This window comes from Meleagris gallopavo, chromosome 16 (assembly GCF_000146605.3).
Source record: "Meleagris gallopavo isolate NT-WF06-2002-E0010 breed Aviagen turkey brand Nicholas breeding stock chromosome 16, Turkey_5.1, whole genome shotgun sequence".
Classification (NCBI taxonomy): domain Eukaryota; kingdom Metazoa; phylum Chordata; class Aves; order Galliformes; family Phasianidae; genus Meleagris; species Meleagris gallopavo.
In genome coordinates this window covers 1,278,791-1,301,893 of record NC_015026.2, presented here as the reverse complement: position 1 = coordinate 1,301,893, position 23,103 = coordinate 1,278,791, and the positions used below count along the sequence as shown (strand labels likewise).

The 23,103-nt window shown below is 50.0% G+C and overlaps 2 protein-coding genes across 4 annotated transcripts; both read right to left on the bottom strand.

The window, feature by feature from the left end:
- Nucleotides 1–289: 289 nt before the first annotated feature.
- On the bottom strand, nucleotides 290–16,128 carry NAA60 (N(alpha)-acetyltransferase 60, NatF catalytic subunit). Of its 3 annotated transcripts, none has more exons than XM_010719381.3 (7): nucleotides 15,962–16,128; nucleotides 8,103–8,218; nucleotides 7,115–7,244; nucleotides 5,729–5,825; nucleotides 3,542–3,776; nucleotides 2,417–2,602; nucleotides 290–1,964 (listed from the first exon to the last, which is right to left on the bottom strand). In XM_010719381.3, exons 2-6 carry the CDS (start codon nucleotides 8,210–8,212, stop codon nucleotides 2,446–2,448), a joined length of 729 nt encoding a protein of 242 aa, XP_010717683.1. In that variant the 5' UTR covers nucleotides 8,213–8,218; nucleotides 15,962–16,128; the 3' UTR covers nucleotides 290–1,964; nucleotides 2,417–2,445. The 3 variants fall into 3 exon arrangements, with proteins under 3 accessions (XP_010717683.1, XP_019476233.1, XP_031411679.1); XM_019620688.2 differs by lacking the exon at nucleotides 15,962–16,128 and adding an exon at nucleotides 15,819–15,895; XM_031555819.1 differs by lacking the exon at nucleotides 15,962–16,128 and adding an exon at nucleotides 12,573–12,593.
- Nucleotides 16,129–16,342: 214 nt separating this feature from the next.
- On the bottom strand, nucleotides 16,343–22,937 carry C16H7orf26 (chromosome 16 C7orf26 homolog). Its single transcript, XM_003210750.4, has 6 exons — nucleotides 22,695–22,937; nucleotides 22,322–22,543; nucleotides 21,423–21,588; nucleotides 19,497–20,024; nucleotides 17,810–17,849; nucleotides 16,343–17,118 (listed from the first exon to the last, which is right to left on the bottom strand). Exons 1-6 carry the CDS (start codon nucleotides 22,884–22,886, stop codon nucleotides 16,911–16,913), a joined length of 1,356 nt encoding a protein of 451 aa, XP_003210798.1. The 5' UTR covers nucleotides 22,887–22,937; the 3' UTR covers nucleotides 16,343–16,910.
- Between the last annotated feature and the right edge of the window lie 166 nt (nucleotides 22,938–23,103).

Sequence of the window (23,103 nt, the reverse complement as noted above, 5' to 3'; positions counted from 1 at the left end):
CAACCACGTGCTGCTGTGAGGCCTTGAGCAGTTCTGCCGCACTGTGCACAGTGCTGGCACGCTCTGTTCTGCATGCAGCTGCACCACGCTGTGCTTGCTGCTGGGCTGTGTCTGCAGGCCTCGCTGCAGCACGCAGGGAGCAGCTGTGCAGCCCCACAAGCAGGGAGTGCTGACAGCCACAGGCTGAGCCCACACTGCATTACTTCCACGCCCCAGCCAGGGATGGTCTCCCTGCCCAGCCAGAACCTCCCCAGCTGCACCATAGCCAGCACTATGTGCCAGCCCTGGCTCACCCTGCAGCTCTCTGCACTGCACTCTTTGGCAGGTGTAATCCTGCTCCCAGAAATACATTTTCTTTCTCCTGTCAACCACTCGTGAAGGCAGCCCTGCTCTCATTCCAGAAAAGTGAGCAGTGAGATTTTGGGGCCTCTGCTTCCCCCAAATAAATTATCTGCCAGACCATCAGCTGGACTGAAATCCTTCCTGCAGTCAGGGCTGTGCAGAGCAGAGAAATGCTGCACCAGCACTGCCTGCTGTGCCAGCAGCTCTGAGCCAAGGGCCTCTGTTCACATGAACCAGCACAGCACCATGCAGTGAGATCTCCTCCACATCCTTTTATTGTTTGATTCTCATCTTAGGGGCTTACAAACACTGAAACGACTTTGTATGGTATCAGGGCTGCAAGCTCCTACCATGTTTGCTCTTTCTAGGCCTAAACCTGGCCCAGACTATGGCTCATCCCATTCCCTGCCCTCACCTGCCACCAGAGCTGGCCCTGCACATAGGAACCTGCACAGCTTACACTGCCCTTCACTTAAGCCCCACTTCCAAGAGGGGCACGAGCGTGGGAGGAGGAGCACAGCGATGAGTGTGAGAAGCCTTCACCAGGGCAGAAAATGCAGTGGGGACACAGAGGGGAGCGGTGCCCCCCACACCTCCAGCACTGGTGCTGATGGAGCTGCAGACTCCCAGCCTAGGAGCAAAGCACTCACTCCCAGGGGCAGGGATCGTGGAGGGACCTGCCCTGGCTGCAGCACACAGGAGCCTCAGGGTTCTCCCAGCAGCACAGCTACTTGGTGCTAGGGAACACAGCCCCTGAGTCTGGCCCTGGTGCTGCAGGGAGGGCAGCTGACAGTGTGGCCCCATGGCAATGCCTGCACGCTATGGCCTGGAACATGCAAGCAAGCAGCTGGGGGGCTTCTCTGCAACAAAGAGCTGTAGGGATCTGTGTGCAGCACTCTACCCTAAAAATCCTGCAAGTGTGCAGCCCCAGTGCCAAGGGAGGATGCGTGCTGGGAGGGGAAGGGCTCTGCCTACCACAGTGGTCCCACAGCTCCAGGCCCTTCCCTGCTCTGTTCCAGCTTGGAAAGAGGCAGAAAGATCTATACAGTATAATATATATTTCACTATGAAATAGCAATTTCATCCCCTGCCTTCTACTCAGTGCATCCTGGATCAGGTACTTTTTACAACCCCCCCTCTGAAGGGCTGGGGCTGACTCTCACCTGGGGCAGATGCCCTGCCTGGATTCCCTAGCAGGGCAGGACGCAGGCATCCAGCTCCCCTCTTCCCAGGGTGCTCACTGCTCACTCACAGTGCACCTCACTCACACGGCTTTCAGCAGCTGTGGCGTGGAAGCAGCAACTGAACCCCTCCACATCACATACAAGCAAACCATCCAGAGGCGAGGGAAGTGGCAGGGACCGTGTGACATGCTCACAGACCGGTGACATGGAAGCCCTCAGCCCGGCGCCCCCTGGCAGCCCGGCCTCCCAGGAGTGCTCACAGGCTCCAGCCCACAGGGTGAGTCAGGGCTCCAGCCTGTCCAGGGTGAAGTCTGCAAAATCTTGGTCAGTCTGTGGAATAAGGAGTCCTTTCCAAGGGGTGGGTCACTGACCAAAAGCCATCATCACTGGAATCAGTGCAGAGCCAGATGGTTCAAGAGATGAAAGGAAGAACAATCCCTAAGGAAAGACAAAGGGGGAAGCTGTCTTAGAGAAAACAGTTGTTAATGGGTCTCAAAGTGTACTGGAGATCCACTGTTCCACAGACTTTGGTCAGATCTGTGCACACTGGCTCTCGGTTCCTGAGCTTGGACACTGTGTCAGTAAAGCGGAGGCTCAGTTGCTCCATCCATCAAAGCCGGTCTAATGGCTGGGAAAAGGGCCAAAGGCAGCAGGGACAATTTTAATCTGCTCTAAAGCTCCGAGCCCATGTAAACAAGAGGAGAGTTCAAACTCCCTTCACATGAAACCAGGAGGTTGGCAGCTGGAGGCCAGGGCACCGCAATGCTTCACACACCTGGCACAGCAGGGAGGTGGGCAGGCAGCTCCAGCACACACTCCCAGTTCCCCAGACAAGGCCAGGCACACAGCCATGGTGTGGGCCAGAAGGGAGCCTGCCCTCAGGCACCTACCTTTGTGCTGTGTGCATCCGCTGATGGAGTCACATCGTCCGGCTGTACTCGATGCCACTCTTGGCAGAAATGCCAGACCATGGCAGAAGGCTGCAGAGAAGGCTCTGGGCTTGTCTGTATATCCTCTGCGGAATGGAACACGGGCTCAGGCTGGCTAGTGTTGATCCGATGTGCTGCAGGTAGTCAGTGGCCATCTGTTAAGGATAGCGACACACTCATATATACATACATACATACATACACTTATAACTTCAGAAATAACCTGAGGTTCTCGATGGGCTGCTACCTGCTACAGAGACCCTCTGACACGGTGAGAGCTGCTCTGCTCAGCTATTAGACAGACCAGCTCCTCACACTACATGACTGCTCCTTTCTGTCACAAGCAGGTATACCTGGCACCACAAAATAAGACGATTTGGAAATAGAACAGCAGCATCGGTAAAGTTGAAAAAGACCTCTAAGATTAGAAGTCAGTAGCCAACCATCAGCTACTGTTACAACTCCAGCTCAGCTGCAACCTGTGTGGGAAATACCCCGCCTAAGCAGCTGTTAGCTTCCTTGGCACTCCACAGTAATTTACTGCAGGGGCTGAAATACACTCATCTGCCTGGAGAGATCTGGACTAATTAGCTATACCTGAGAAAGATCAAGTTTCTTTACCAGGACCCAATGACACCTGACATAATTCCCAAATTCAATTTGAGAGCAGCCAGCTGAGACCTAGAACAGGCCAGGGTCAAAGGATGCCTAGTGGCAGGAAGCAAGACCAAGGGCTTTTCTGCCACAGTGCCAGCCAAATCCTGCACCATGCAAGCAAAGCGTGCCTGGTATGCTGCTTTAACACGAGCACGCACAGAAACTGGCTTCAGCTTCAAATTCAATTTCCCATCCTTCACTTTCCCAGTAGAGTTGGGGAAGTCTGGGCACAAGTGGGTCTGAACCTGTCTAACGCTGCCTTCCTTCTGGCTGCAGGGAAATCAGTCCAATTAAGCTCACGTCTGAGCAGGCATGAGTCCTCAGACACAGCCAGGTCACACTTGGCTGAACTGCTATTTTTAGGCCCAAACATGGTCTGGTGTCTGCCTCGCATGCCTCGCTGGACATCAGGCTGAGCTAAAAGGATATAAGATCGTCCAGGGTGGGTGTCCACCGTTGATGTACAGAACGTAGGTAAAGCCATCTTTGAGGACCCCTCTTATGGAATAGTAATAGGGAAGATAGTGGTGCTGTTTAAAGTCTCTGTTTTCATAGAAGTTTATTGCTGTGTTGTTAGTGGTGAGGACGTGCAGGTAGATGGCTTTGCAGTGATCTTGGGCAGTCGTTGATATATGGTCTTTTAAACTTTCAAGTAGGAGCGAACCTGTTGAAAGAAAGAAGAGCAGAATCAGGCAGTGCAGCTGCGTCCCTCAGGGCCAGCACAGCTCTGCAGGGCTCTTGGCTGAGATCTCTGGCACCCAGCAGCTAAGCAGCAACTGCTGCACACGTGGAGGAGATCAGATCCCACCCGCTCCCCAAAGCGTCGTGAGGACATTCAACAGGGCAGCACTAAAGGGTTTTAATGGAAACCTTGTCTCACCTCTGGCCTGGTTTCACAGAACAGATTGATAAAGACAAACCCTTCTGGTTCAGTGACCACAAAGTAACTCTGCCAGCAGCACCCATCCCCACCACACAGCACCCAGCTTTGCATAAGGCCACTGAGTCACCTGCAGTGGTATCGCTTCCATCTGCTCACTTATTTTACAGACAGAGACAACAGGATTTGACAAGCAGATTATTGCATTGAGTATACGAAATTTAAAGAAAAGAACTGGTAGGATTTAAGCTCCCTTCTTAGGAGAAGGGCGAGTCGTTGTCTCACTCAGCCTGTATTTGCTCAGCCATGAGGAAAGGAGAGCAGCAGGGAAACCAGAGAAGGGCACAGAGGATACTGCAGCCCCAGCAGATGGGACCTGGAGGTTCATCCAAGCCAGCTCACCGTGGGAAGGAGCCAGCAGAACCTACAGGACTAACTCCTCCCAGCACTAACAACAGACTAAAGAAATAGTTGAGCTAATTCAAACACAGAGATGAAACGTGCTCTTTCACAATCCTCAGGGCACAGCTGAGTTTCTGCAGAGCCCACAGGATTTCACAGCAGAAGTCAGCAGCGTTGACCCTACAGTTACTTAAGACTTAGTAGGAATTTGTTATCAACCAAGCACAAAAAGACACAGAAACCTCAATGGGAGAGCAGTTTAATTCTGTTATCAGATATGCCACTCACAGCTCACAGTAAACCAAGTGCATTCGGGTTTGAGAAGAGCAGAGAACCAGAAACAAAAAGCTTCTAATGTCTGCCAGCAAAAATCAGAGCTTCAGTACTTTCAAAGTGTACTCGCAGTGAAAAACCTCCTACATGTAAGACTGCAGCTTCAAACACGAGTAGAAAAACTTTTGGAAAGGGAAAGCTCTCAGAAAAAGCAGCAGCAGCTCCTTAAGGTTCTTTTGCTGCAGGTACAAGTGCAAAGGTTTGGACATGCTGCCTGGATTTAATGGATACAGGAAATGCTGATGCTGTGAGGCAAAAAATCCAGCAACATGGAGCTGAAAAGAATGGTGATTTGGAAACTGAAGGGGCCCTCAAACAGCCCCAGTTTTACAGAACACCCCTTTACTAACTTCTCTGAGCACTGTTCTGTGTACAGATAATCTATCTAAAGTAGCATTCTAAGGTAAGTTTAAATACAGCCCTCCCACTGAGGTCCTTATGCATCATATCAATTTTTACCTTTCTACAGGAATGGAGAAGGGAGATACAGTCCATAGCTGTATCCACTGAAGAGACTCCAGATGTGCAACAGTGAGTCATGCTGCCAAACCCGACCTCCTTCCTTTGGTAGATCAAAGATACAGATCATGCTCGAAATCGCACCAGAAGGGCACTTACTGATGACAAACCACATCCTGCTCCAAATAGAGATGAGCCCTTCTGACTGCAAGATTCCCAATTGGCTGCAAAACTGCTGCGTGTTGCAGCAAGGATTCAGAGTTTACGTGGACATGACAGGCTAAATCAGGTCTGAGTTACACTCCTTTTCCAGTCTCCTTCAGCTTTCTCTACACATTTCTTCTATTGGTTTAAGTTGTAAGTTTAAAGCCACACGAGCAACACAAAGGGGATGTGAGAGCACCACTTCAAGTGTTGGGATAAATCACAGAGGTTTTGTCAAAAGGAACCTGGAGTGAAGTGGTGCAGCTTTATCATCCATGCCTACCACCCACACGTAGCAAACAAGACAGCAACAGAATTGTCATTTAGCAGCAACTTACCAATCCCGTGTTTCCTGAACTCCTTCACCACTCCAAGACTGAGTATGTAAGCAACTTGAGTGTCCAAAGGAAAATTGGAAGCTAGGATGTCTCCATCCTGAGTAGAGATAGGACAAGTTGTTTAGTAAGGTACCTGGGAAGGCGGAGGAGAAAGCAAGAATCCTGTACCAGAACACATGAAAACAAAGCAGGAATCTTCACTGAACAGCAGAGAAAAAAGAAAGGAGCGCTGTCCCCTGGGTGAACTCCTACCTTTACGTGGCCTTTCCAGCCACAGAGCACAAATCACAATGTGTCCGTACTATATACATGGTTTGCAGCCCTAAGGACACAATGTATCTGCACTCTTTATGGAGAAGGATTCACACTGCCAAAGCTGAGTTACACATCAGGGCCTGGATCAGCCTGTAGTTCAGCAGCAATGGACTCCATTGCCTGCTCAGGGCTTCGTATCAGCTGGAGAGCTCTGTACTGCTGAAGAGGACGAGGAACATGCTCTATAGGCCCAGCTGTCTGGGACAGTATCTGGATAAGCCCTGGCTTTCAGTGGTTAGAACAAGAGGCTTTTGTTAGCTGCTGAAGACTCAGTTTGACTTAGACTAGCTCTGGGGTGAAGTCAGCTGGAGCAAAGAGCCCAAAGCCACTCAGTGCTCTTGGCTCCTACAAGTGTTACTGACTGTTCCACACCATCACAATGCTGATGGCCTTTAAGCCCACCACGTTTCCCTCGCTTTGTTTTTAATCTGCTTTCCTACGTTGCCCTCCCCACACTACCCTGGGGGTCTCCTGTCTCACCCTCTTCAGCAGCCACCTCTCCTTCCCCTTTCTGAGCACACTGTGCTGTCTCTCCAGGCTTCCAAGCTCTGTCACACCGAGCCCTGAGCTTCCTGCAGGTTGGCCACCTCTGCTTTGTGCTCAAGAAGTGACTGTGAAATGAAGGACACTGAAGTTGTTCAGGAAGCCAGCTCACAGGAGTGACTCACCTAGCACAGCTAAGGAAGTGCACTCATGTAAGACAGGAGTACTTTTGCTATCCCTTGGCTGCATGAACTTCATCCACCAGCAATGGCCAGGCACACTGAGAACAGCCAGGCAACAGAGCCAAAGGGGTTTAGAGACCTCAGCAGCATTATCTGATTTGTCTCTGCAGCGCATCAGGAAGCAAGTCTGCTATCAGAGTGCAGCTGCCCAACCCCAGCAGGAAGGGACTTTCTGTGACAGACCACGTGTTCAAACACACCCCACCCCTCAGGCTTCCTCAGCTGGAAAGCAGCACGTTCCTGGCTCTTCACAATCAGTTCAGGATGGCTTCTGAGTGGAGCTGGGAAAGATCCCCCAAACAGCTCCATCCCAACTCACCGCAGCAAAGGGCAGAGTATCTCATACCTCTTTATGCACCTTTGTTCTGCTCTTGATCTCTGCCACTATCATTCCCACGATGGAGCCTCTGTATGTGGCTGCGAGGGAAAAGAACTTCTTGTTGGAAGTGATATCTCGGTACCATGAGTCAGGGTACCTGGAAGGAAGAAAAAAGATATTATTTTGTACCAATATGCACCAAAATAATATCACGTGAGCAGCCTCCAGGTGCCCTCCCTGCTCCATGCCACCATGGGGAAGCCAGCATACACTTAGTTAGGTTCCAGAGAATTCAGCATGCCTCCTACTTAAAGCAAAGGTACAAATTCTAAACTCCACAAATGCTTTTGCTGGTTCGTTGTTTGTGATCTTAATTATAGCCTGCTAACATCCTCTATAAACCCTCTCAAAGGGAAAAAAAGATTAAAGTTTCTAAAACCTGAAGCTGTAGTTTCAGACAGAAAGCTATTGCTGTCCCCTGGAAAACAGTCCCGTGCTTGTGCAGACACAAGCATTTACCGTGTGGGGAACTGAGCTGGTGCTCAAAGCAGAGGACAGCCTTCCTTCAGACCTACCAAAAAGACTAATACAAAAGCTTTTATGCTAAGAGAGTGGAGAAGCATGAATATTTTTAATGAAAAAAAAAAAAACCACCAACACAAAACTGTGAGGCCTCAGACCAGAGTTTTGCACAAGTTTCCTCTATCCAGAGGTTTGGCCTCAACAACAGCCCTTTGCAGAGGGTGTCCATCACCCTCTCTTTCCCATCTCCTAGAGTGTTTTGCAGGAAGCACCACTGATTGCAAAGCCCATCTTTCTGCCAAAACCCTCATGCATGGACTTCCAGCCGACACCAGGACTCGTGGCAGCAGGTCACCACCACCAGCGGCAGCACCAGGGTGCATAGCAGCTTCAGCACTGCTGCCTGCTCAGCACCAGCCCAGGGCTGCAGCTCAGAGCACGGGCTCCTGCTTAGCCCCAGGCTCCCACCACCCATATCCACACAGCAACATACTCTATTGGGAACCAGTCACCACAGAGCTGCTTCACTGCATCTATGTCATCGTGGCACAGCAGACGCAGGTTCACGTCGGTGAGTGCGGTCGGAGGCACCTCCTCTGTCATTCACACCTGCAAGACAAGAAAGCACATCAGGAACGATGGAACTCAGCCAAGTGTCTGTGCCAGGGCAGTTCTCGGTGTGCAGGGAGTTGTTCTTCCAGCTGAGTGCACCCTCAGTCAGTTTGCACCAAGCTGGGAGGAGCGCTGATACAGCTGGGGGGTTTGAAATGCTTTAAGAGAAAAGCTGCAAACTGCAGCACTTGGGTACTGCCTGCTGCTGAAGGGGATGCTCAGCTCTCCAGCACCCTTGCTTTTAAATTCAGAGACTTGAGATGAGCAGATTTAGGCACAGGGGGCTGCATATGCCCTTCGGGCAGGGTAAAAGTTCCATCATAACACTCTGTAAAACACTTAACCAGCAAAAACGCACACAAGGTCCACACAGCAACGATCTGAGTTTGAGCTGCTTTGACAGCACACAGAACCACGCACCAACATTTCTCCTAAGGATTCCGAAATGCCTTTCCCTGCTGTTCCTCCAGCCAAAGCAGGTCCAGTCCCAGCTCCACGTGAACCAGCTTTCTTGGCTCACCTGCTCCTCTCTGAAGAACCCAGGAAGAACCGCAGCTATTTCACGGGACCATGGCTGCACACTTACCAAGCTGCTTTCACAATCACTCCAAATGTTAGTTTCAAAACAACAAGCACCTAAAAAACCACACAATATCTGTAGTCTCACTGGTTTTAAAACTACTTTGACAGCTAAGACAGGTGTAACATTTTGAGGGGTCAGAATCTGGACCTGCCAGCCCTGCAGTGACAGCCCAACACGCCGCAACCTCACCCTTGAGCTCAGGTTTGCAGCAGCATTGCTCTTCTTACTACAGATCTTCTCATTCTCGAGAAGTTTTGATGACCCCGTAAGTCAGTGCCTTTTCTCAGTCAACCATTTCAAATCCTCTCAGTGTCAATAAATTAGGGATGAAAAAAGAGTTCAGGTTCTGGGGTGCCTCGGAGACTCAGCCAGCAGCACGGGGCCATCCCTGGGAGGATCAGTTCACGTTTAGCAATCATTATATTCTCTAAGAGCCAGGCAAGCACTACGTGTTATCTGGTAGGTCTAGTGAAGAGAAAGTTACAAGATAAACCATGCTCAAGTGCAGTGACGTGGAGTGACACCACCGAGACTAATGACAGAGGAACTCCAAATCCTCATGCATAAGCTGATTATCAGCTGTGCCAGTGTTCTGTAATGATTTTTCTTTGCCTCACTGCTTGCTGAAGCACCAAGTGGCTGCAATCGCTGCCTCCCCCACAGGCTCTCTGGGCTGCAGGCTGGGTGCAAGCCGGGCACTGTGGCAACACGTGAAGCTCGGTTTGGTTTGCAGACAGCCCTCAAGAAGCTGGAAAAGGCTGCATGGGTACCTGCAGGAAAGAACACCTGCTTAACAATTAAGAATTGAAATATTCGTGAACTACTGCCAACAGGGGAAAAATACGCAGGCCAGATCACACAAAGAGACAGCTAACAAGAAGGACATGGCCAGAAAATGGTTTCTGAAGAAGTAACAACCTGTGCCAAAACTCACAGCCTGCCTACACCAGACACAGGAGCACTCTGTGGTGCAGGACAGGGTTGGTTACCAGCACAGGGCATTAACACCACGCAAGGGCACCAAAGCAATTGTCTTCTCACAGCCCAGCTTTTGGACACAGCTGGGCTCAAACACCTTCAGTTCCAGCTCCCTGATAACTTCGTTCTGCCAGAAGCAGAGCAAGGGGACACTGAAGCATCAGGAGATAAGCATGCACGTGCCCAGCCCGAGGAAGCTACTCCATAGGCAGCTATACCAGGCTTCTTCAACCAGGACAAACTAAATTCCACTTCAGTCCCCCATAGCTTGCTAAAGCTCTTCCCTTAAGCCCAACCCCACCACGCAGGGATGGGATAGTTAATGTGGAAAACAGATAGGAGGCTGGAACTGCACGTGATGCTGTTGGAAAGAGTACAATAGCTGAATATGGAGCAGATGAGACTGAAACATCCGAGCTATTTGCCAACACACCCAAAAGCTTACAGCCCAGAGAACAGCCTCACACTGTCCTTTTCTGTAGAAAAGGGAGGTTATAATTATTTCTGTAGTACTGTAGGGCAGAAATTAATTCACATAGTGCATATCAACGTACATCTGCAGTACAGCCATCATAGCTGCTACCAGAACTGAATTCTAAGCCTTTTCTCTACCCATTAGGGAGAGCTTGAGATCACAGCAGCACAATTAGAGCAGCAAAACACTTCAGAGAAAATAACATCTCATCTGCATTTGCTGGCCAAGTACTGCTGTAGGAGCTGACAGGATGTGACTGTGCCAAGGGAAGCTCCGCTTTATGCATCACTTTTAGAGTCAGCTTGGTTGATTTTTTTTTTTTCCCCTGAACAAAAGATCAGAAGTACAAAGGAAAAAAGCCAGTTTCAAGTCCATTTCCTACCTAAAAACTGCAGATCTTTAGCATACAAATGAATTTCAAAATGACATGAAAGCATAAAGGCCCTGAGTATCCATAGCCTTCTGCCTCACTTTACTGAAATAAATTCAGCAAAACATTACTGCCCCAGATACAAGGAAGCAGTTTTGGCTTTGTGTGTATGGGGTGGCTGCAGAGGAACCTGCTGTAAACTAATCCATCATATTTGGCACCCAGGCTGTGCACTGCTGCCACCAGCACCTCCAGCTCCTCCTGTGCATGTCTTGCTTGGAGCTTGGCTGAGCCAGCAGCTTAAGGGACACCTTCTTTCCTTGAATGAGGTGATTCACACCAAACAAACCTCAGCTCAGACTTTTCTCCAGAGCAGGAAATTCTCCTTCCTTTCTAGAGCTCTTGCATATAAGAAATAAGGTGAGAAACTCGACATAATATTCTAGTTCTAGAGAAATTTAGTTAACCACCTTGAATCAACGCTCTACATCTAAGATGATGTTTAAATGCAAGACAAAGCATGACACTTACTAGAATTCAGTGCAATGAATCCTTCAAGCAATTCTATGCCTCCCACAGCCTGGCCAAGCAATCTAACAAGGCTTCCCTTTTTTTAGGGCTATTAGACATGCCCTAACAGTGCTTCTGCTCTGTGCATCCTGCAGACATCAGCTGGATTTGAGGAATGAACAACCTTACAATGCCACTTACACAAATTCTTGTTTGGATTTCCACTGCCATCCAGAGAAGCTCATCAAAACCCCAGATATAAATGCTATCGACCAGAAATAAAACCACCCAGTTCCCTGGCAGAATAAACCTGAGATAAACTAAGACTAAAGTTAAACAAAATACCAACTGGAATCACACATAGATATTCCAACAAGGAGTGCACTGGCTCTGCCAGATCACAGCCCTGCTTCAGAGACCAATACGTGTGCAGTAGCTGCACCTCACTTACAGGAACAGACTGTGCTGGGCACAAGCAGGGCAGCTGGTAGCCTGGAAGATGTGCAGGCACAGCACTGCAGAGCTGGGATCCCCTGAGGGGCTGCTCCCAACACAGCAACAAATCCCCACATGGCCACAAGGACAACCCCCAGAGCCCCACAAGATAAGATTCCCAGGGGAGAAAGAAAAGTCATTATTCACATCCGACATTCTGTCCCACTTGCAAATAAAGAGGACGAGACAAAGCCTGGAAGGAATGTGAAGAGCTGCTCCAAAAACAGGGCAGCAGCACAGCAGCCTCTCCCAGCCCTGGGCTCTGCTGCTGGCTGCGAGCACTGCAGGACTGCACAGCTCTGTGCTTCTACCTCACATCACCCAGTGCTGGGGATCAGATTTACATGATGTAAAACAGCCAAAGGCCAAATTCCAACCAAGGAGTAAAGAGTTCCATTCTGCATTTCACTTGAAGCATGCTGCATTTTTAGGTTACTGGTCTTGCAGGGAATGTCCCACACAGATACCCCTGTTACCACGCTCCTTTTATTTAACACAAAAAAACGGCAACTGGATTGGAAAAGATGCTGAACTCCTGCCTTCCCACGTAACCTCACTGAATGGTGGGCCAGGCCCCTTCTCCAGGCTCACCCCATGCTGCTGAGCCAGACCTGCCTCAGTACCTACGCTCTTCAGACATCACTGTAGGAAATGCATTGGCACCTTGCTCCTGGCTCTGCACTTTGCTTTTGCTGTGCCCAGACTGCAGTTCACTCGCCAAAGGACTGAAATCCAAAAGCCAAACTCTTGGAATTGCAGCAGTTCTGCCAGGGAGGATCACAGTGTGAAATAGATCCCAAAAGGATACTCAGCAAGAAGACAAAATCAGCTGTACCTGTGGAACAAACAGCAGTTATATCTGAGATCAGAACACTCGCTGTCAGAGAAATCTTTCCACACATGCATCCTCTGTTCTTTGCTCCATCACATTCATGCTAACCTGGCAGCCACGAGTGGCTCTCAGGGCTGTTCTTTCTCCCTACAGCTCTGGATGCATCACTGGAGCCGTGATTTCATGCAGGCTGTTACCACACAAAGCATCCCCAGAGCACGCTGCGGAATGCTCAGCCTCCTCCTGCCCCAGATAGAGCCATTCCTCTGGGGGACGGTGAGGAAGAATCGCTAGGAGGGCTCTGCTGTTAAAGCTCCTCTTGTTGAGACACAGAAGAGAAAATCTACTTTGTGACAGCAGCACTGCAGGAGCTGAAGGCTGAGGGTCCCAGCAGAGGCACGTTCAGCAGCAGAAGGTGACGGGAGGAAAGCCAGCACCACGTGAGCACTGAGCACGGCGGGCATCCAGCACAGCTGCTCCTCCCAGAACCAGGAACCCTGGGCAGCTCATCTGCATGCAGGCCCGCTGCCATCCCAGAATTAGAACAAACAGCTGCAGACAAGATGCATGCAGTGACTCAAAGAGCCAGAAATCAGCACAGTGCAAAGGCTGGGAGAGGGAATTCCAAGCCCATCTCCATTACGAGGCACTGTCCTCGTTACCGAGCTGTCTCAACTCAGGCACAGCTGATTGCTCCATCACAAAGGCACCAGCAGCCAACCTCCAGAGGCTACTGAAAACAACTGAAAATATATTCCCTCCCCCAGCTGGCAGACAGGCTCCCAGACTCGCTGCTCTCCAAGACCTGTACTTATAATGTGCACCAACGAGGCTGCTTTCCTCTTCCTTTCTTAGTGGTGTTCTCCAGCATGAGACACCCACACTTGGCTCAGCACACCACTGGCTCTGCTGCAAGCTTGTAGCATTCAAAATAGATTCTGGCACCCACAGCAAGAAGTTTAAACCAAGAAATTCCAAACTGACTTACAAATAACGTTGGAAAACCAACCAGCTGCAGCTCCTGCCTTCCTGCTAGGAGAGGGGGAAGCAGAGCGAGGCGTAAAGCTCCAAGTCTTTTTGCAGTGCCCCACACTGAAGACGTCAGTGCTTAAAGTCTGTAGAGGAGTGCTGAGAGAAGGCAGAGCTCTTGCTGAACAGCTTGTCACTCAGCACAGGGAACAAAGCAGGAATGTGGCTGCACTGCCTGCCACAGCTGAGTCAGCTCCTGGTGGGTATGAGGCACCTCCAGTGTCAGCTTGTGAATGGAGATATTTCACACACTGGTTATAGCATGCTAGGAGAGAGCCATCAGCTTCACTCCCAAAATGCACCAGAAGCACCCCCATAAAGAGGAAAAAAGTCACAGAGATGAAAGGGAGAACCTCTAGCAGATTAAACAGAATAAATGATAGGAAATAAAATCCAGCATGAGTTCTTAAGGGAAAGACACCCAGGTGTAATCTGTTTAGCAGATCCGTAACAACCGGAGGGAAGAACAGATTAATAGATATGCACCAAACTTTGCCAACAGTACTTTGGGATAAGGCACAGATTTTCAGGGTAGCAAAATCCAAAGCTGTTCAAGTCACAGAACATGTTCATAGCCAAAAGACCAATACACTGGAAGGCAGTGTCTGCATGTCGGTAGGCAAATAAGGAATGCCAGCTAGAAACAGGCAAAGGTTTCCAATTTGCATTAACCATGAGGGAAAAATCCATGCTTGCACAATTCCCTAAGAACATCAGTTGGCTGCTCAGAAGCAAACCAGGATTCTGACAGTTATCAGGATAAGCAGAGATGAGCAAGATAAACACAACATGCATCGTGCCTGAGCCAGCAAACCCTCTGTGTGCTACAAACTTTTAATGCATCTGCCAGTAAAGGTCAGACACTGAGGTACATTCCTGCAGTTCTCAACAGCTCACCTATGTGCCTGGCACAAACTGCCCAGTGTGGAAGGTGCTGAAGCAGCACAAAGCAAAACACAACAGAGCAGGCTGATCAGCTTGGCAGCAGAATGAAACATTTAAACACATGGCAACTGCAATCATTTGAGGGCTCAGAGGTGCTGGACACAGCAAACCCCAGTGCTAAGCCAGCATCCAAACGATTTCACCCACACTTCAATTTCACCTACATTGCCCAGAGACACCTCACTATCAAAGGCCTGGGGGTATCTGTGCAGCCAGCAGCTGTCCTGCAAAGCAGAGCAGCAGCTGGACAAGCAAGTGCTCTGTCACCAGTAATGCTGCTCACAGCAGCCCTGACAGCATGCAGAGAGCAGCAGTGCCTTCAGCATTTGGGTCTGGCAGGCAGAAATGGAGAATTTACTTCTGCCACAAGGATAGCACACATACCAGGCCCCACTGTACAGCGCAGGGCGGGCTCTGAAGAACCAGGCAGCCAAGTGCTTCTCCCAATACCAACTACACCTGTGCCACTGCCAGGGGCAGGAAATGCTGCTGACATCTTTGGGACAACATTTAAGGCTCAGCTTAATCAGCTGCAATTAAAAACCTCGTGACACATCGTGCAAATCCATGCAACTGCCTCCCTACTTACATGGTAAGTCAAGGTATTGCTTGCTTTGTGTTGAAGGCACAGGCACATTCAGACAGGCACAATGCTTGCACAGGGTAGGGCACAGAAGTTGAGCTGTCTCAGTGCAATCTGTTAAATGGCAGCAGGGTGGTACGTGAGCTGCCAGGTAGCAGCAGAACAGGACACGGTGCTGCTGGGATCCCCTGTGCCCACCCAAGCAAAGCCCTGCTGTGAAGGATGGAGTTACAAGGCCCTGGTTATGTTGCAGTGATGCATGCTGGTGGCTGAGTCCCCTAAGGTGAGCCTAGATCTAGTCCAGCAAGGGAACAGGCTGGAAGCACAGCCACAGAACCACCTGACCTCAGCTGAACCAGGAAACGCCTTTCTTCAGTAGCACTTCCATGCCCAGCTACAGAGCACAGCCAGCAGCTCCTTCGGCCAGAGTTCACCTTTTCCCTTTAAAAGCTCAAACGACACAACTCCATAGGCATAACTGCAGCGGTTCAGAGAATGGCTGGGTTGGAAGGGACCTCACAGCCCCCAGCTCCAGCCCTGCCACGGGCCGGCTGCCCACACCAGCTCAAGCTGCCCAGGATCCCTCCACGGATGGGGCACCCACAGCTCTTGACAGCAGTGCCAGCACCTCAGCTCCCTCAGAGTGAAGGATTTCCTCCTCACTTCTCACCCGAATCCCCTCTCTTTCAGTTTAAAGCCGTTCCCCTCTATCCTATAGCTATCTCCCCGTGTAAAGCCGCTCTTTCTCCCGTTTCTAAGCTCCCTTTAGGCACAGGAAGGCCACGCTGAGGTCTCACCAGAAACTTCTCCAGGCTGAACAACTGCAGCTCCCTCAGCCCTTCCCGAGCCTCTCACACCACAGGGCTCCAGCTAACCGAGCGCTCCGGCCTGCTCCTTCCACCGGAACGGGCCCGCGGCAGCAACAACACCCCCAGCTCACCTGGGAGGGGCGGCGGTGCCGGGCAGTGCCGGCGGGCGCCGGGCGCGCAGCGGACGGGGCGGTGCGGGCGCTCAGCGCATGCCGTAACGGCGGGGCCAGGCGAGGAGCCGGAGCCGCGGCGGACACCGGCGGGCGGGCGAGCCCTTCCTTCCTGCCTTCCTTGGGCACCGCGCAACAACACGACTCCCCATTGGCTGCCTGTCTCACGTGACCAATACAAGCGACGCATGCGCAAATCGGGAGTGCGCGTTGAGGCCACGCCCCCTAGTGACCACGCCCCCTTCCGTGCGGGCGGCAGCGGCTGCTTCCCCGCCCCCCCCCAAGCTGGCTTATCGCACCGCACCTTCTAATCGCTACCGAAAGATAAAGCGACAGAACTATTTGATGCATCTTACGTGGTTTCCTTTAATAGGAAGTGATGTTTTATTCTACCTTGTGCTTCTGAAGCAAACGTTTGTGTTCCAAAAATATACAGTGTACACATTCTGTGGCTATAGATACAAACATTTACAAAGAGATGGACGGGCTGGAGTGGACTTGTGTGAAAAATTGTATGGCTTTCCATCTGGCCCTACTGCCCAGAGCACGACTGGGCTGCTCTCAGTGTGCCAAACATACTGACAAACACCCTATTGAGAGATGTACTAGCACGGTGCTTGTATGAAATACACTGCATCAAAAGGATTGCCACATGCTCCAGAGGGTTCGACTTGCTTGCCTTTTTCCACTCCCTCCCTTCATCCACGTGGTGCTCTCGTATCCTCAGCCCACGTTCAGAGTAACTGCTATCTTCCCCCTGGAGTCTACTCTGCTCCCGGAGGTGGAGCCCTCCTGCAGGCACCGCCCAGCTTCCCAACAAAGAGGAAAACGTGGCTCTGGAGACGGTCGCTTTTCTGTGCAAGGCTTCCTCAGACCAAGGGAAGCCGTCACTTTCTGCAGTCTGAGCACGTTAGCGGATAGGCCTGTAGGGGAACGTCATTCCTGGTATGAACGTTTGTACGGGGTGAGCTGGGAGTGCAGGGTGAGCTGGGAGAGCGGGGTGAGCAGCGTGTGCAGGGTAACCCAGAGGGGGGGTGTGGATGTGAGGATAGAATCCCGGAGGCAGAGCGCTGTGGGCCGGTTGCTGTACAGGTCCTGAGATCACCAGCTGCAAAAGGCTGCAGAGAGAAGTGCAGACAGTTGTGTTACTTTGAGAAGGCAAACTAGCTGAAAGCAAGCTCATTTTCACTTTGTGACTACTCTTCAGGTGGACATTGCTTTCTGCTGAAAGTGTCTTATAAAAAACACTGCTGTGAGCAGAAATGATATGTCATTTCCACTAAAGGCAACAATGCTGCTTTTGAGTATTATTCCTTTTTCTGTGATCCTCACAGGTTAACAAGACAGGAAACACCAAGCTGGGTGCAGCTTCCCACAGCATGGGCACCACCAGGCTTTTGCAAGGGGAGATTCTACCTCTGAGCACATTCAGCTACTAGTAAGAAAAGATCAGAGGTTTGCTAAGGGTGAGAGGTGAGAAACAAAGTACAGTTAAACTCTGGTTTGGGTGAAACCATCGGGGAGTTAGGAGAATGGGACAGGTTCCACACTGTCATTTTGTTTTCCCTTCTGTTCATTTGGTTTAATGCAGGTTGGGTAAAAACATCTCGATAGTGGGAGACACAGAACTCTCGAGTCAAGCATCCAGCTCGCAAGGGAAAAACAACCATCACCCTTAACCTGATACTAAGCTGTGTCTGAACGAAGGCCAGCTTCCAGACAGCAAGTACAAATTGTTAAAGGAGGTTTTGTCTCAACAGCTCTCAAGTATGTGTCTCAGGTACTTGAAGGTACAGGAAGGTCTCTTACTTGTTGTGTGGTAGCCTGGAGCACACGGTTCTCAAGTCATCTGAAAGAGAACAGAGTACAGATCAATGAGGGTCAAGCAGAAATGAGAGCAACTTTCTTTGTAAGGTCAAGTTACTGGAAAAGCTCCAGTGACCCACAGATCCACAACCCCATTCTCAGAACAGCAAAATATTTGTAAGAGAGAAAATGTTTCTCTATTTCTTCAGTTCTTGCCTCAGCTTTTTGTGCTTCACACTTCATTCTGTGTTCTATTTTGAACCTTCACTACCACACAGGAAACAATTTCACCTGAAGGCAGCCCAAGACTTAGCACAGCACCCACAGCAGGCCTGACACAGCTCTGCCCAGCTCCTGCCACCAGGAACACTACACTGCAGCCAAGGGAGACGGCAGGTCCTGGCTCATTGTGCTTACAGCCAGCCCTGCCTCTACCCTATGAAATATGAGATGCTGCTGACCTCCCAGGATAACAGAAGAGCTCAAGCATTTGAAAACCGTTCAGGCAAGATGACATTCAGATATACAGTGCCAAGAACTGGAAATCTGAATGATCTGGCCACAGGAACACATCTATCAATAAGTAACTAAGACAGCTAATACAAGGTGTGACTGCTCTGTGAATACAGTGCTTATGATGTCAAAGGCATTGAGTCAAAGGGTAGGAAAAGAAATGGTTTTAGAAACAAGAAAGATAGTCAAAAGCCAGACTAACAGGCTTCTTCACCAACTTCAACTTAAAATGCACAGACTGTAATACAGTCTCATTGAAGAACTGAAGGCCCAGAAGTTCCAGATAAACAGCCTTAATTTGCTTTTCTCATCCCTTGTTTAACACATGAACCTCATGGCAATCTACTTCACGTCTCTCCTCCAGCAGGTAAACTCAGAGAAGACAAATTGAAAAACAATTGAAGAGTGCTTTTTAACTAGGTACAAGTAATCCCTGGCCCCAGACTGCATGGGGAGATACACAGCTTTCCTGGAAAGCAATTATACAGTCCGGATCAAGCTCTGCCCACACTCTCTGCTAAAGCAAGCCTCACATTCACAGATGCAGAGTCAATACTGTGCCTCATCCCCTGCTGAAGAAGCAACCTTTGACTGTCATTCAGCTGCATGCTCATCAGCACTGCACGGCTTCCCATCAGTTTAGGATTTCAGATCAGGCTTATGCTGCTCTGCAAAACCTCTTTATTTAAACTGCAGAAGTTACCACCATAAGAAACAGTTTCAATAGTTTCTTCCTACTGTAAACACCATGATCTACATGTGACTCCCTGAGCCAGTTAGAAGGCAACCCAGACTGTTCTGATGAGAAACGCAGGAAGAACTGCAGGCTGGAGTCTCTGCTGGAGAACTAGGCCAAGCAAGACAACTCCGGGCTCCCTCTGGCTCCTGGTCATCACTTTCTGCATTTCACAGCAAAGTTTACAAAGCTGGTGGAAAAATAAATTAAGCTTTTAGTGTGCCAACTGGGACAAGTGCTGCGGTTTCACATGACACATCTGCCCTCCACTCTCAAAAGCTGGCTCCAAAATTATTTTTCAAAGCAGCGAGAGTTCAGAGGGGGACCAAGACCCCAGCAAAGAGCCTCAGCGGGATAAGGTCACGTCCCTCTCATGAAATCCACACACTGGAGGAAAAGAATCCAAAGGCAGGTTCTTTGGCAGCCCCACTGACCACTTACCTCGGGTGCAGAGGAGTGCTCCTGATGCCATGGCCACTTGCAAAGCCTGAGCCAGTCTGTCCAGAGCCAGTTCAATCTCTTTGGATGCATTGAGAGGATTGAGCTCGTCAGACAGTCTGTTAATTTCCTCCACAAGTGGAACCACATGATCAAAGGGTATTAGCCCCAGGCGCCCATAAAGGTTCTTCTCTGTTAAGTGTCCCTGAAGCATCATAAGAACCTGCAGGACGCTTAGATGCAGTTTTGAATACAGTTGATGGCAATCTCCATCATCTCCTTCAGTCGAGTCCTTGGCAATCTTGCTGGTGGGGTGTCCATTGGAGAGAGAGGCTTTCTTCTTCCTTTTGTAAGCCAAGGGAGCCTTCACACACCAACGGATCAGCCCCGTCAGCGGGGTGAGCTCTAAAAACCCTATAGGCAGGTTGGCTGCAATAGGAGTGTTCAGAAAGGTGATGAGGATCAAGCGGGGGTCTTCAAAGATCCAGGAAACAATCAACTCCAGCAGATCTGAAGGAGGGATCAGGTCATCTGAAGACAGGGAAGACATTGCTCAGTGAGCAGGACAGGACAGCACTCCAATCTCTCTCACACATACACACTTTTTGCACTGTCACTACTGCAATTTCAGAACCTCCCACTTTTTTTCTGCCATTTTTTCATGAAGCAATTTTGCCCCTGGGTGACACAACCATAACCTCCTGTTAACTTCAGCTTTTGTTCTGAAAGCACCACATCAACTTTTAACCCTTTCCACAGCAAAGCTTTGTTTTGTTATTTTCTTTCCAGGCATGCTGCCTTGTTTGTGTAGCCAAATCTTGTCCCCAGAACACAGTGGAGACTGCCCAGGCACAGAGCACTCATTGAAAAACAAGATTTCCTTCCTTGCAGCATCAGCAACATCTCAAATCAAGAAATTACATAACAATAATAGTAAATAAGTACTTCCTACAACTCATGCTATTTTTTTTCTGACATCTTTTAAAGTTGGATGAGATCTCATATGGTTGCACAAAGTTTATATAAAATACTGAGGGAAAATATGCTACAAGCTCCACCAAATACTTTTAAAAGCCTGCATCTCTCTCTCATCAACATCAAGCTACTGAGAAGAATGTGCAAAACACTTCCTTTATCCATAACAAATTGTATTTACTTTTTTTTTTTAATTGCCATGCAATGTTGGCATTTAGCACATGGTTGTTTGTTGGCCTATCACAACTTGTCTCACTGGATAAAATGAAAACAATCTTCTTTTAGACACATACATGTTTCTAGTCTCTGAGCAACATCAACATGAGACAGGACGTATCAATACGAGGTCATGCACACTGGAGGCACACACTGTTAATTGCATTTCATATCACTGCTCAAGAGCTTGTGAACATTCAGGATTTGAATTTTCTCCATTTTTGGAAGAAATCTGACTGGTCTATCTGCTGGCTAGCAGACACGACAGGGAAGAAAAAACTGCCCAGCCCAAGTAGAAGTGCCCTCATTTCTAATGCTGCTCAATCAATGAGGTCCCTTTGTCCTTTCCCCACTGTCAGGTGTTACCTGGCTGCTTCTCTATTACAGACTCTCCCTTCAGTTACTCCTTACTTTTCTCCTCACCCCAGCAACAGTTGAGGCCACAACTCTGAGCTGCTGCCAGCAATAGTTCCATTGTTACAAACATCTTAAGATTTTCTGCAGTTAATCCCTGTCCCTGGAGGTGTTCAAGGCCAGGTTGGATGGGGCCCTGGGCAGCCTGGTCTAGTATTAAATGTGGAGGTTGGTGGCCCTGCATGTGGCAGGGAGGTTGGAGATTCATGATCCTTGAGGTCCCTTCCAACCCCGGCCATTCTGTGATTAATGCTTACAACAGTTAATTTGTGTTGCTTTACACCATACCTCTTAGTTTTCAAGACACAGCCAGGAAATATTTACCTGAGGAGAGGTCATAGAGAGCTGTGACCGCTGTGATGAACTGGCAGCAGAAGCGAGGACTGGCACTGAAAATCTGCTTCAGAGTTTGGATGGACCCTGGCACCAAGTTGCAGTAGTCATCAACCAAGGCTCGGGCTAATCTCACACAGAACACCGCAGGAGTTCGCTGCAGGGATGAAAGGCAGCAACCATGAAAAGCAGCTTAAAACAAATCACAGGAAGTTCTATAGAGCTGGCTTTCAGTTCACTCTGCCCAGATACTCCCTGCTCAGAAGCTTTGCTGGTTCAACACTGTGTTTCCACTTTCCCAAAATCAAAGTGCATATAAATGACCCATTCATAGAGAGGAGTAAAATCTTAACGTGGAAAAGCTCCGTGCAACCCCCACATTGCCTAAGAGCTGCGTTCTTTAAAATAATCTACAGACTCTTCTGCTGCCCAGGATATATTCCCTCCTCTAGTAAAGCTCAACAGCTGGAACGCTGTACATAGATTAGCAAAAGCTCTGCCCTGTGTTGGATTAAAGGATGGATGTGAGCACAGAGGGTGGTGAGGTACTGCAACAAGTTGCCCAAGGAGGTTGTGGATGCCCCATCCCTGGAGGCACTCAAGGCCAGGTTGGATGTGGCTCTGGGCAGCCTGGTCTGGTGACTGGCAACCCTGCACACAGCAGGGAGTTGGAACTGGATGAGCACTGTGGTCCTTTGCAACCCAGGCCATTCTATGATTCTACGTGAGCACAGAGATGTGTGATGGAAGCTGCAACAGCCGGCTGTCAGTTAAAACCACCATGGAAGCAGAGTTGCCTGCAAACAGCTGTGACCAACCATGAGGTGTCACCCACTGCAGCACAGCCCTTCGCTCCTTCCCACGGTGATTTGTTTAGCCAGAAATCACACCTGCAGCCAGAAGGCAGCACACTCCAGCACGGGGACCCTGCACACAGCCACCGCCATGGAAACCAGCTTTCCCAGTAAAGCCATCCTGTTGTCATCCGCTTTGTTCCCTTGAGGGCTGAAGAGCGACGAGAAAATGATCTGCCGAACCGAATCCTTGGTTTGCTCTTGGAAATAATTGCACATGATCTCAAGGAGCTGAAGTTCCTGAAGCGAATTCAATCTCTGGAAGGAAACAGAAGCAAAAGAGCGAATTGCACTGGGGATTCGTGAGAAAAAGAGGGCCGGTCGGGCGTTCACAACTCGGTGTTTGCCACCACCTCACCAAACCCCGCATCCCCTCAGGCACACCGGGCCTCGCGGGGTCGGGCCGCACCTTGGGCGGAGCACCGCGTTCCTTGGGGACCTGGAAGAGGAATTCCTCCAGCAACTCAGCCGGGCCTTTATCCACCAGAGGCAGCGGAGCGTTCTGCAGCTGGCTGCTGAAGTAGATATCGAGGTGATACAACACCTCCTTAGCGGCGCTCAGCGCGTCCCGCCGGAGCAACGAGTGCCGGATGTCACTCATGGTTCTCTCCCCTCTCCCGGCGCTGCGCGGCCTTCTCGCGAACGCGCATGCGCGCAACCGGGTGGAGGGGGGGAGCTACGGAAGCGCGCAGAGACCAAAAGAGGTCGAAGGCTTTCCGCGCGCCCCTTCGCTTTGCAGCGCCCTCTGTTGATGGGGCTGCGCGCTGCACCCTCATGCTGTGGGTGGCGAGTGTCACTCACTGTGCTGCTTTGGCCAC